The 12,508-nt window shown below is 40.9% G+C and overlaps 1 protein-coding gene across 1 annotated transcript in view; it reads left to right on the forward strand.

Annotated features, from left to right (window-relative positions):
- Positions 1 to 12,508, forward strand: part of LOC144595290 (E3 ubiquitin-protein ligase RNF149-like) — a 33,245-nt gene that overhangs the window by 11,623 nt on the left and 9,114 nt on the right. Inside the window, exon 3 of the mRNA XM_078402599.1 lies at positions 9,829 to 10,079. Within this exon, the coding sequence (XP_078258725.1) occupies positions 9,829 to 10,079 (251 nt within the window). The remainder of the gene's footprint in view (positions 1 to 9,828; positions 10,080 to 12,508) is intronic.

Below are 12,508 nucleotides of genomic sequence, written 5' to 3' on the forward strand. Positions count from 1 at the left end.
TTGGGAGGTCATGTTGCAGTTGTATAAGATGTGGTGAGACCGCATTTAGAACGTTGTGTTCAGTTCTGGGCACCATGTTATAGAAAAGATATTGTCACGCTTGAAAGGGTTCAGAAAAGATTTACGAGGATGTTGCCAGGACTAGAGGGTGTGAGCTATTGGGAGAGGTTGAGTAGGCTGGGTCTCTATTCCATGGAGCGCAGGAGGATGAGGGGGAATCGTAGATTTTAGATTTAGAGATACAGTGCGGAAACAAGCCCTTCGGATCACCGGGTCCGTGCCGCCCAGCGATCCCCGCACATTAACACTATCCTATACCCACTAGGGACAATTTTTTAAACATTTACCCAGCCAATTAACCTACATACCTGTATGTCTTTAGAGTGTGGGAGGAAACCAAAGATCTCGGAGAAAACCCACGGGGAGAACATACAAACTCCGTACAGACGGTGCCCGTAGTCAGGATCGAACCTGAATTTCCGGCGCTGCATTCGCTGTAAGGCAGCAACTCTACCGCTGCGCCACCGTGCCACCCACACCTTATAGAGGTGTACAAAATCATGAGAGGAATAGATTGGGTAGATGCACAGAGTCTCTTGCCCAGAGGAGGGGAATTGAGGACCAGAGGACATTGATTCAAGGTGAAGGGGAAAAGAATTAATAGGAATCCGAAGGGTAACTTTTTCACACAAAGGGTGGTGGGTGTATGGACCAAGCTGCCATAGGAGGTAGTTGAGGCTGGGACTATCCCATCGTTTAAGAAACGGTTAGACAGGTATATGGATAGGACAGGTTTAGAGGGATATTGACCAAGCGCAGGCAAGTGGGGCTAGTGTAGCTGGGACATTGTTGGCAAGTTGGGTCGAAGGGCCTGTTTCTACACTGTATCACTCTATGACTCTATCAATATTTAAGCATAATCTTTAAAAGTATTCCAAAAATGTTGACTTAAAGAATTGACTTCATTTATAATGCCACAACTGTTTAATTACGTTTGAATATTTATTGCTGGAGCATAACTTGTTTCTAAACCATTGTTCCAAGTTCTTTGATATCTATTCAATGGGTGTCACCAGCAAGGGCATCATTTATTGCCTTGAAACTGTGGATTGCCAGATCATTTTAGAAACCATTTGTGCATTGTGGGCCTGGAATTGCATATCAGCCAGATTAGGCAACATGGTAAATCTTCTCCCATGAAGGACATTAGTGAACAAGAATATTTTTATGACCATTTAGTAGGTTTTCTAAAGAATTTAATTCACATTTCGTAACTGCATGTTGGTAGTTAAGCTTTGACCTCTGGATTGTTATTTCAAATTTGAGATTACTAGTACAAAAATTTAATAACTGCCCCCATACCCAAAATATATAAGACCAAGTAATTTACCTGAACATTAATGTTGAACCAGACTCAGATCATATAGTTTCTGGATGTCATCAAATGAACATGTTCATGATGAAAGGTAATTGGGTACCCACTTAAATAGAGTGTAGTATTATTTTGAAGATAGATTTAATCAGATTTAGTGTGAGGCTTTGATCAACTTGAGAAGTTGATCCAGGAGAACATAAGCAGAACAAAAATATTTTGGTATTGTGATGGATGAAAATGCAAGTATGTATTCCAAAGCTTTTTTTCCATTTGTTTTATATTGTGAGTTTATTGACTAGCAATAAATTGGATTTGCAACCAGTCATTCTATTTTGCGACAACCAGTTTATTTAATCGGCAAAAAATAAATCAAACAATATCTGTTTACTGGTCTCATTTTATTTTTTTTAAATCGTCTACAATGGAACTCATGCCACAACGTCCACACAATAAAAGCGCTGGGATTTCTGCAGTAACATGCAGTGAGAGGTTTAATGACATAATGCAGATTATCCGGCTAAAATCAACACTCCTTATTTCCACGAGTTGTATTTAATGTGGGATTTATTTGATATTTTCTATTCCTGCTGGGAATAATGATGTCATTATGAGCAGGCCTTTTCATTGTTGCGTACTCGATAGTCTTTCACCAACCTGTTTTGGTTTTTTACTATTTAAAAGGTTCTTCAAAGGCACTGCTTTTTCTAGAGGGAAACAGTATTTCAGTTCCGATTTCGTCAGAAATGGCAAAGATTTCATTAGCTTACGATTTTGGACTGGAAGTGGGGATGGTATGAACGGAGGAAAGAACAAAAAGACAAAGCTGTGATTAATATGGGAGCAGGTGGGATGGAATCTGGAAAAAAATAGATTCATGCTTAATTATACAATCAAAACAAGCCCAGGAGACCATCCTAACCCAGATCAACAATGGAATTATATGATCTCTCAAGATTCAAGATTCAAGATAGCTTTATTGTCATCCAAATTGGACGAAATTCAGTAACCCACAGTCCAACAACAAAAGCATCAAAATAGGCATTAAAATTACACAACCCCCAAAACACACAAAAAAAAGAAACATCCATCAAGAAAACATCCATCACAGTGAGTCTCCCCCAGTCCTCTCCTCACTGTGATGGAAGGCCACAATGTCTTATCCCTTCTCCTGCCGTCCTCTCCCGCGGTCAGGTTGTTGTGGTTGCAAGCCGCGCCGGACGGTCCGCAGCGGCCCGAGCCTAAGGCGAGTCGCAGCCGCTCCCGCAGCCTCCGAAGACGGCAGGCTCCGCCGATGATAAGTCCAATCCGGGGCGAGCGAACACGCTGCTGCTGCCACTGTTGCTGCACGTCGGAGCGGTCGTGGCTCCCAACATTGAAGCCCCCGCCCAGCAGAGAAATATCCCACGGCATATTTTAGGCCGCGCCGGACGGTGAAATGTCCGCGACCCAAGCCCCGCGACCCAGGGCGGGCGAACACGCTGCCGGAGCTCCCGATGTCGGCATCCACTCGGCCCGAGCCTAAGGCGAGTCGCAGCCGCTCCCGCAGCCTCCGAAGACGGCCGGCTCCGGTGATGGTAAGTCCAATCCGCGGGCTCTCCGAATCGGAGCTCTGGAGGCCGACAGTTCCAGGAGTTGGGCCGATGGTAGGCCGCAGCAGGAACGGAGACACCACCCAGAAAACAAAGGTCGGGTCTCCGTTCGGAAGGGACACATATTTACAATTTTACAGTTTCCCCCCCTCCCCCCCACATACACACATCGTACACAAACACAAAAACACGACATCACAACTACAATTAAGACAAAAAAACAACAAAAACACAAAGACAAATGGACCGCAGGTAAGCCGCAGCTGCTATGGCAGCGCCGCCATTTCTACTGTTTAGAAACAGGTATGATTTTTGCTTGAAGGAATTCATTGTTCATGCAAACTGAAAACCTGTTTTACAGGTTCTCTGTTAAGATGACCCTGCTTGCACTCTTGTCTGATTGCCATTTCATGACTCATGATGCCTCGAAACCATGAGGTGTGTTGCACGTTGGGAGGTCGAATGTAAGGGGAAAACATACAATTAATGTCATGATCCTTAACAACCTTGATGTACAGAGGGATCTTTTGTTTTTAATCTAAATAAACTTTTTACAGGATAAAATATATGTACAAAACAACAACTGTGCAAAAACTCCCCCAACATGGCTATACATGCTCTTGGGGTTCAAGTCCATAACTCCCTGAAAGTGGCAACACAGGTAGATGGAGTGGTAAAGAAGGCAGATGGTATGCTTGCCTTTGCAGGTCAGAGTATTGAGTTAGAGTCGGAAATTCAAGATGCAGATTTACAGGACTTTGGTTAGGCCATATTTGCGTGCAGTTCTGGTTGCCTTTGGAAAAGGTGCAGAGGAAGTTCACCAGAATGATGCCTGGATTAGGGGATATTAGTTACAGGAAGAGGTTGGACAGACTTGGATTGTTTTCTCAATAATGCTGGAGGTTGCAGGGAGACCTGATAGAAGTAGATAAAATTATGAGAAGCATCGATAGGGTAGATGCCAGAACCTCCTTCCCAGGATGGAAAAATCAAACACTAGAGGTCATTGCTCTAAAGTTGAGAGGGGCAAAATTTAAAAGAGACGTGTGGGACTTGCAGGGCGTCATAGAGATAGGAAATGGGACAAGGCAGTGGAAGGACTTGAAAATGATGAGAATTTTGAAATTAAAGTGTTTCTGAGCATGAGGATTCAAAACTGAACATGGTTTCAATATTCACCATAGTTATTGAGAAGAACTAAAGAATGGAGACAGTGGAAGAGTTAGTGGGGAGATCCATCTGAATGGTGTTAGTGCACACATAGAGCCTGATATGTTTTGGATATTGTCTATGGGTTGCAGGTGGATGAAGAAGAGTAGAGGATGAATATGTATCTTAGGGTTTGCAATTGCATAATTAATACCAAAGCAAGGGCACTTTTACCCAGTTTAATGACGTTTGAAGGTATGGAGGAGGATGGTGAAGTTGACCTGAAGGTCAAGTAGAATAAAAATCGGTAGTCTTTACTTAAAATAATGAAACTAGGTTAGTCTTAATTTGATAATGACTGTTTCCAAGCTGCAATTAGGCAATAGGTAGATGTGTTCAAGAACTTCAGAGAGGAGAGGGTTAATTGAGTTTGGGGAGAAGTTTGCATGGTCTAGAGTTTATAGGGAGGGTGATAGAATAGTACTCGCAGAAAATATACTAGTTAGCAATATTGACTAAAATGGAGTCCAGGAAGAAAAGTTGGATGAGTTTGATTGGAATAGAATTGTTGAATAGATGATGGTTCTACTGTTGAGATGAAATTTAGATAAATAGGAGTTCAAGGTTAAGGCTTGGGAAATATTCAGAAAATTAAAGCAGATGGCTAGAGAGAAGGAATGGAAGTGTCAGAGAGAGTTAATGAGATAGTCATCATCTTTGTATCACCAAACTCCGTGAACTCTTCTTGGATTGGACGAGACTGGAAGGCGGTTTAAAAAAAGTGATATCTTTCAGAACATCCAGATTTATTTGTTTAATTTTTCATTTTGGACAAATTGTGGAATGGTTTTGTTTACTGGAAAGAAGATACAATTTTAGGTGAGTACATGTTTCTGCAATGTTAATGTACAATAATGTCAGTTCAGATCAGTGCTGTTTTCCTTTTAAATCTGAGCACTGTCTCTTTACAATTCTACACAAATAACACTTTGAAAAATGTCTTAAATAGAAACCAAGGACTTTTGGCAAATGAATTTTCCATTGTGAATATAACCTCTCTGTTGTATGAGATGGTGGTTATTGCCTTGCTATTAGTTTAACTGATCTGGTGTGTTGCAGTTTAATTCTTTGTTAACCTTGGAATGTAATTTAGGCCACCCTGATGATAGATAGATGTGTGAACATGCTTATTCTTTGTGAACATTTGACAGTATTAAATTAACCTGTACAATTCAGATTGAAGGTTGCTTAAATGCGCATTGGGTAAAATGGAGTTGGGAGGAGATGGAAATTAGGAAATCTCCTGAGTGTGTCTTGTATTAGCCTAGCAGTAGTATCAAACAAGCCAGTGCGTGCAGTTGGGTGCATTATTGCTGCTTAAGGGAGTTATGTTAAAATTATGATCATGTGGGTGGGGCAAACCCATGCTCCTTTACTTTGCTGCAAAAAAGCATTGCTGTTGTCAAATACAAAAATCACTGGCATGTTTGCAGCTCATATCCTGGCCTTTGAGAGAGAGTTGATTTACAGTATTTTGGAACTTATTAAGATTAGTTTTACATATTTTTAGTATGTTTTTCCAATAATGGAAGTTCAAATGCAACATGACTTAGTAAGAACAAAATCAAAACTTCCATATATGTAGCTCCTTTAATGTAGCAAAACATTAGGATGATGACCAAAATAAAATTGAGCAGAGTCGTGTTTAGTACATGGGGAAAAAATAGGGAAAAATAGATTGGTTTAGGTTGAGAATTTCGCAACCCCTTTCTTTGCCAGCTGAAAGGGCGCGGTTATTTGTTTCACCCATTGGGAGGACTCAGTTGTAAAAGTGTTCCTCCGACACATGCTAGGATGTGTCCAACTATATCTGTTACAGATCTCCTTGACTCTTTTGCCTTTATGCAAAAACAAAAGTCAGCAGATCCTACTGGTTACTTGGAAGGACAAAATCGCTCCTATCTCTATTTTCTCAGAAGAGGTGGCCCAAAGATTCTGCTGCCTGTAATCTGGTTTGCATCTTTGTTAGGACAAGGAACATTTCTCGTATCGTGGCAACAGAGCTCATTGTTCTCTTGCTCTTTGCAAATGGCCTCTTCTGTTAGTTTAATCAGTTACAGATGCCTTGTTTGAGAGGGAAAATATTTATTCAGAGGGGGAGCAACTTGGGTTTACTAGATTTGGCAATGTACTTGTCCTAGTTACCCAAATGGAGAGAATGTGTAGATTCTTAAAAGGTTTGATCGAGTAGATTCTGATGGATATGATGGACACTGTATTTGGATAAAAATCCATCAATTTCTTCAAACTGAGGAAACTGAGGGGATGGAGATGGGATGAACTAATGGAATTGAGATTGAGGCCCCCCCCCCATGACTTTCTAGAATGGCTGAATAGACACATGGAACCAAATGGCTCCAATTTCAGCCCATGTTGTTATGAACCAACTGGAAAGGGGCATCAACACATGAAAATAATTATGCTGGAAATGTAAAATTAAAACAGAAAAACGGAGGAAATCAGCAGTCGGCCTGTATCTGTGGGAAGAGAAGCAGGGTTAAGATTTTGGGTTGAAGGCCCTTTATCAGAACTCAAATAGAGACAAAAGAGGCTTGTAAATCTGCAGAGGGGGGAAGGGGATTTCTCTGATAGGGTGAAACTGGGATGACCATCGAGACAAATTGTAAACGGGCTTATCTGAACAGTGAGTGAATGTAAGCAGTTAGTGAGTAGAAAATAGACGCAAGACTGTTAGATCTGTAAAATGAAGAGTAGGAGGATGTGCCCAGATGATTAGGCTTGTCATGTAGCCTATTCCCAGAGTGGAAAAAGAGAAAAAAGGGAGAAAAATATCAAACAGAGCTAATATAACAGATGGATATTGATAGAGACAGAGACATCTAGTTACCTGAAAGCAGCAGCAATTTGTGGCTCAAGGACGCAAAGTGCTGAGGTAACTCAGCTGGTCAGGCAGCATCTCTGGAGACCATGGATGGGTGATGTTTCGGGTTGGGACCCTTCTTCAGATTCTATTTCAGCAAATTGTAGCTCTTTGCTTTTTCAGTGTGGAAGCATTGCACTAGAGGCTACCTTTATTAATGAAAGTTTTGGACATAGAGGTGCTAGCAATGATGTAAGTGTCATGAAGGGGAGGATTTCATTCAGTAATGGTAGAGGTTATATGTGACTGTAAGAAACACATTGTTCATGTACCTGGAAACAGCTACAACATGGTTCAAGATACTACAATTATAGACTTAATTAACCAGATACTTGGATGTATTCTGGAGATAACCTTAGAGCTATGACTAGTTAACAGTATGAATACCTTAAAGTACAATTGAATTAAATCAATGTTGCAGTTTGCATTATCTCTTAGTGCAAATAGTTTTTAAGTAAATAGAAGCCAGTTTTATCTTTTTGAAGTAGGGTGCAATTTCCTGAATCTATGCTCAATCACCTGAAGGCAGGTATAATGTTAATGGAGCATTTCTCTCATTAAAGCTTCAATCGGTGCTTCCTGGAAGAAAAGTCACTGGTTGTGAGCCAAATTTGGGATGGTAGTTGGGAATAGCTTTCTTTCCAGTGAACCCTCTTTGGTAGCTAATATCCACAATAAAGGGAAAGCATTCCTGACATTGGAAAAATTACCAAGTCATTTATATCTTTTCCTTGACCTCCTTGGAAATGGAGTGCAAAGTCTCCTTAAGGTTTGATGTTTGGAGGTTGGTTCAGTGATCCAAACCCTACAGTCCTTTAACTAAGATTTGTCTTCTGCTGGGAAGCTGCCCTATGCTAGCCCATTCCCTGCTTCTCCTTTTCTCCTCCTCCCCAGAGAAACATGCTCTTCCACATGCATTGAAACAAAAATTCAGCCAAGAAAAAAGACTGATCTAATTCAATGTTAGTAGTAAAAAAAACACAATTGATTTAAGAAAGACAGATGCAAGGTAAGCAGGATCAGGCTTCAAGGACTGCTGTGCATTTGTGCTATTGTACTATTAATCTTCATTATCATTATCATTTACCAGAGAGATTTTTCATTCCTTCCATGTCTCAACTACATCATTGTCACCTTCATTAATGTTCAGCGCCGCTATTTTTATGGTGGATTAGGTGAAACGAAAGCAGAAGTCTGTCTGCTGCTGCCTCAGAGGAATGCCGTGTCAACTGAGTAGGTATTCACCCAGCACGCTGTCAGCTGTCAGCTATCTGCAATCTTTCATCTCCCAACAGTCCTCTGTTAACAACTTTGGAAAGCTGATTTAATTTGCTGATCCCACCCTAGTCAAATGAGTAGGAAGGATTTTTAAAGTTCTGCAGGCACATTGTAATTTATGCACCCAGCTTTCCTGTACACAATGTGCCTAAATAACGACCCCTTTTTGTCGACATTGTATTTCAAAGGATGACTTGTGGAGTTATTGATTGATTGAATAATACAGTATGGAAACAGGCCCATTGGCTCACAAACCCATGGTGATTATTGATCACTAGTTCCCACTCTCTCATCCACTCGCTGCACACTACAGGCTATTTTCAGAGGCCAATTAACCTACAAATCCACACGTCTTTGGGATGTGGGAGGAATAGGGAAAACGTGCAAACTCCATACAGAAAGCACCCAAGGCCAGGATTGAACCCGGGTCTCTGGCGCTGTGAGGCAGCAGCTCTTACAGCCAGCCAGACTTTATTACGAGGTTGCGTATGGGGCCACAGTTTAAGAATAAGGGGTAGGCCATTTAGAACGGAGATGAGGAAAAACTTTTTCAGTCAGAGAGTTGTGAATCTGTGGAATTCTCTGCCTCAGAAGGCAGTGGAGGCCAATTCTCTGAATGCATTCAAGAGAGAGCTCGATAGAGCTCTTAAGGATAGTGGAGTCAGGGGGTATGGGGAGAAGGCAGGAACGGGGTACTGATTGAGAATGATCAGCCATGATCACATTGAATGGCGGTGCTGGCTTGAGGGGCCGAATGGCCTACTCCTGCACCTATTGTCTATTGCCTTTAAAAGGTGATATATAGGGAAATAAATGGACCTTTGCCAAGTTTTATCGTGGTATATTGGACTTAAAGATGGCACACGGTGACACTGTTGCCACTTCACATTGGCTGTCTCCCCATGGTGGCTCCTTTTAGGCGGCTTATCTCCGAGTACTAAGTTGACTTGTTAAAATCTAGTGTTTTTACCTTTGTTGCAAGTCGTACTCCCCCTCTTTGGGTGCCTATACCAGATGTAAAGAAGGGGAAGATTGGGCACAAAACTGATTCTCACAAAAGCAAATAATTACCCTTGTGCAGCTGTTCTTTCAATTTTAAGAATATTGTTACATTTCTGCTCTGTGCTCAGTGATTTTCATCTATAATAGGTGTTTTAAAACTTTCACTTGAATTTCCTGCAAAGTAGTTCTTCCATGCTCCATGGTGGATGTATACAGTCATAGCTGGTGGATATGTAGTGAGCAGTTCCTGCTATTTATGACAGGAAGTATCCCACCTCCAGGCCACAACCCTTTATTTTGTCATGTTATTTGTAACCGAAGTTTGGCACATTAATAAATGCATTAGCATTGATAAAAAGCAGGTTTATTGTTGTTAATGTTTTTTTTCTGTTTTCGTCTACGATTCTTTTGTTGAGCCAGTATTTTTTATCCTAGTCTCATCTTGTATTTGGACAGTGCCTGCCATCACCATTTATTGTTTTCTTTGTTTTCAGGAACTAGAAATATTGTTGCTATCATGATTGGCAGCACAAAGGGTTTGGAAATACTGGAATTAGTGCGTCGAGGTATCCCAGTGATAATGTCCATCACTGTTGGTTCCCGCCATGTGGAGGAGTGGATGAGTTCCCAGTCAGTTGTTTTTGTTATTATCGCTTTCATAACAATGATGATCATCTCTTTGGCATGGCTCATCTTCTACTATATTCAGAGATTTCTATACGCGGGGTCGCCGTTTTCAACCCAGGTAAAGTATTTATGGATTTATAGCTAAAAGTGCTTTAAAATTCATTTTTAATTCACAAAAATATTCCGCTTTTGGTTTCATTTGGGTGTCGGGAGTTATGGGCCGAAGGGGTTGAGAGGGAAAGATAGATCAGCCATGATTGAATGGCGGAGTAGACTAGATGGGCCGATGGCCTAATTCTGCTACGAGAACTTATGAAAATATATGTTTTAGTAAAGCATGAGTCTGGTTAGTGGTACTCCTGGTGATTACTGTGCGCTTTCAGATTTCTATTTTAATTGATGTTAAAGAAGCCTGGTGTGTTGTTGTTACCTGCTTTTTTTAGATGGTACACATTGCAGCTACATTGCATTGTGATATAGAGGTTGAATGTTCAGGCAGAGGATTGGGTGCCATTTAACTGAATGTTTACACTTTTCTTTGTTCATTTGCTGAGAGTTGGAGTTAAATTTACCAAGAAGAAGGGCCTCGACTTGAAATGTCACCCATTCCTTCTCTCCCGAGATGCTGCCTGACCCACTGAGTTACTCCAGCATTTTGTGTCTACCTTCGAATTTATCAAGATATATGTAGAATGGTTCGACATGTCCTCTACAAAGAAAAGGTTTTGGCACTCAGGACGTGAAACACTCCCTGCAGGATATACAGCCACAGACATGCTTTTGTAGTTACAGCATTTACGTTGTTGGTCTACTTAAGTTTTCAGTTAAGTGTGACCCCACGGTTTAAAGTTTGGAATTTGATGGTAAAACTATTGAATAGCGAGGGGAGAGGAGACTTTTCGTTTCTATTGGAAATGTGCATTGTGATTCAGGAATGCAACTTGCCACTTACCACCCCAGACCTGAATGTTGTCTAGGTCTTGTTCCACATGGGCTTGGCTGCATCATTATCTGAAGAAATGTGAAAGGAATTAAACATTTTGTCTTTATCATAATATTAAGTCAATTGCTGATGATTCTAAATGAAATGTTGGTCCATTTTTTGATCTCCTAAAGCAAGGCATGTGAATGAATTGCTATCAGGTCTGTGTCAGTACCAAATGCTGCGAAAATGTGGTGCTTGACAACTCCATCCAATTTCTGGAGCATTTTGAGCTATAGCGTGGCTTTCTTTAAATCTACTTCCTCCATGCAAACACAGCTATAAAACATGATTATACTTTCTTTTTGAGAGGGTTTGTCAGGAAGAGTCAATTCTCTACTTTTTTTTAATATTGAGCATTTTGGTGTACAGCTATCACTAAAATGTTGAATGCCTTGAGATGTTATCCTATCTGGCATTGTGATTCAGGAGGAATTTTGATATTTGAAGCAAATAAACTATGTTTAAATAGAGTTATTCCAGATTCCCCAGGGTTAATTAACAGATAAATTTGCAAAAATGTCAAATGGCCGATCAACACTGTGGTGGTGGTCATTGAATAAGATAACTGGTATCTGCAAAATTATAATCCAGAAACAAAGTACTGCAGACACTGGAAATCTAGAATAAAAATAGAAAATGTTAGGGATACTGAGTAGATCAGCAGCATCGTTGGGAAGAAACTGTGTGAAAAATTGTTTTGATTTCTAATATTACCCATTTTGTTATGAAAGATGATGGACCAGAAAAGTTAACCCTGCATCTCTGTTTGCAAAATGTAGAGATAAAGAACTGCATATGTTGGTTTACAAAAATGGACACGAAGTGCTGGAGTAACTCAGCGAGACAGGCAGCATCTCTGGAGAACATGGATAGGTGACGTTTCAGGTATGGTTCCGACCCATTTCGTGACAATTAGTCTGGAGAAGGGTCCCAACCCGAAATGTCACCTACCTATGTTCTCCAGACAAGCTGCCTGACCCGCTGAGTTACTCCGGCACTTTGTGTCTTGTTATCTCTCTCTCCAGATGCTGCTTGACCTGTTGACCAGTGCTATGTTTTTTTTTCTGTGATAGTGTCTCTGCATGGAGATGCGTTTGGAGATAGAACAAGGGAGAAACAGTAACACAAAATAAACCCCTGTTGAAACTTAAGCACCAGTTCAGAATTGACATTTGAGAGTTCAACCCTGCATGTTCATGGATCGATTAGCAAACAAATATTGACTTCCTGGTTGACGATCCCATTCATGCAAACAGAAAGGTGTTGAGAAGAAGTGGGGTGAAATTGGAGTGTCAACTTTCCGATTTAAACACAAAACAGAAAATTGTTTTGTGTCCGATGGGCACCATTTAGATTAAACATGTCCCCAGTCACTTGCTGCAAAGCACATTAAATGCATGGTAATAATCATTGCATAGCTGCTCTGAATGCATTTATGTTGTTGTTTCCATTGCCCCCGTTGTTTAGCCCAATCCTGGACTTGGTTATCCTCATGCCAGCTACATTCAGGGCACCGTATGCAAGTGAAGTGGTCCTGATAAAGACATTAGATGGACTTCCTT

This window comes from Rhinoraja longicauda, chromosome 7 (assembly GCF_053455715.1).
Source record: "Rhinoraja longicauda isolate Sanriku21f chromosome 7, sRhiLon1.1, whole genome shotgun sequence".
Lineage (NCBI taxonomy): Eukaryota > Metazoa > Chordata > Chondrichthyes > Rajiformes > Arhynchobatidae > Rhinoraja > Rhinoraja longicauda.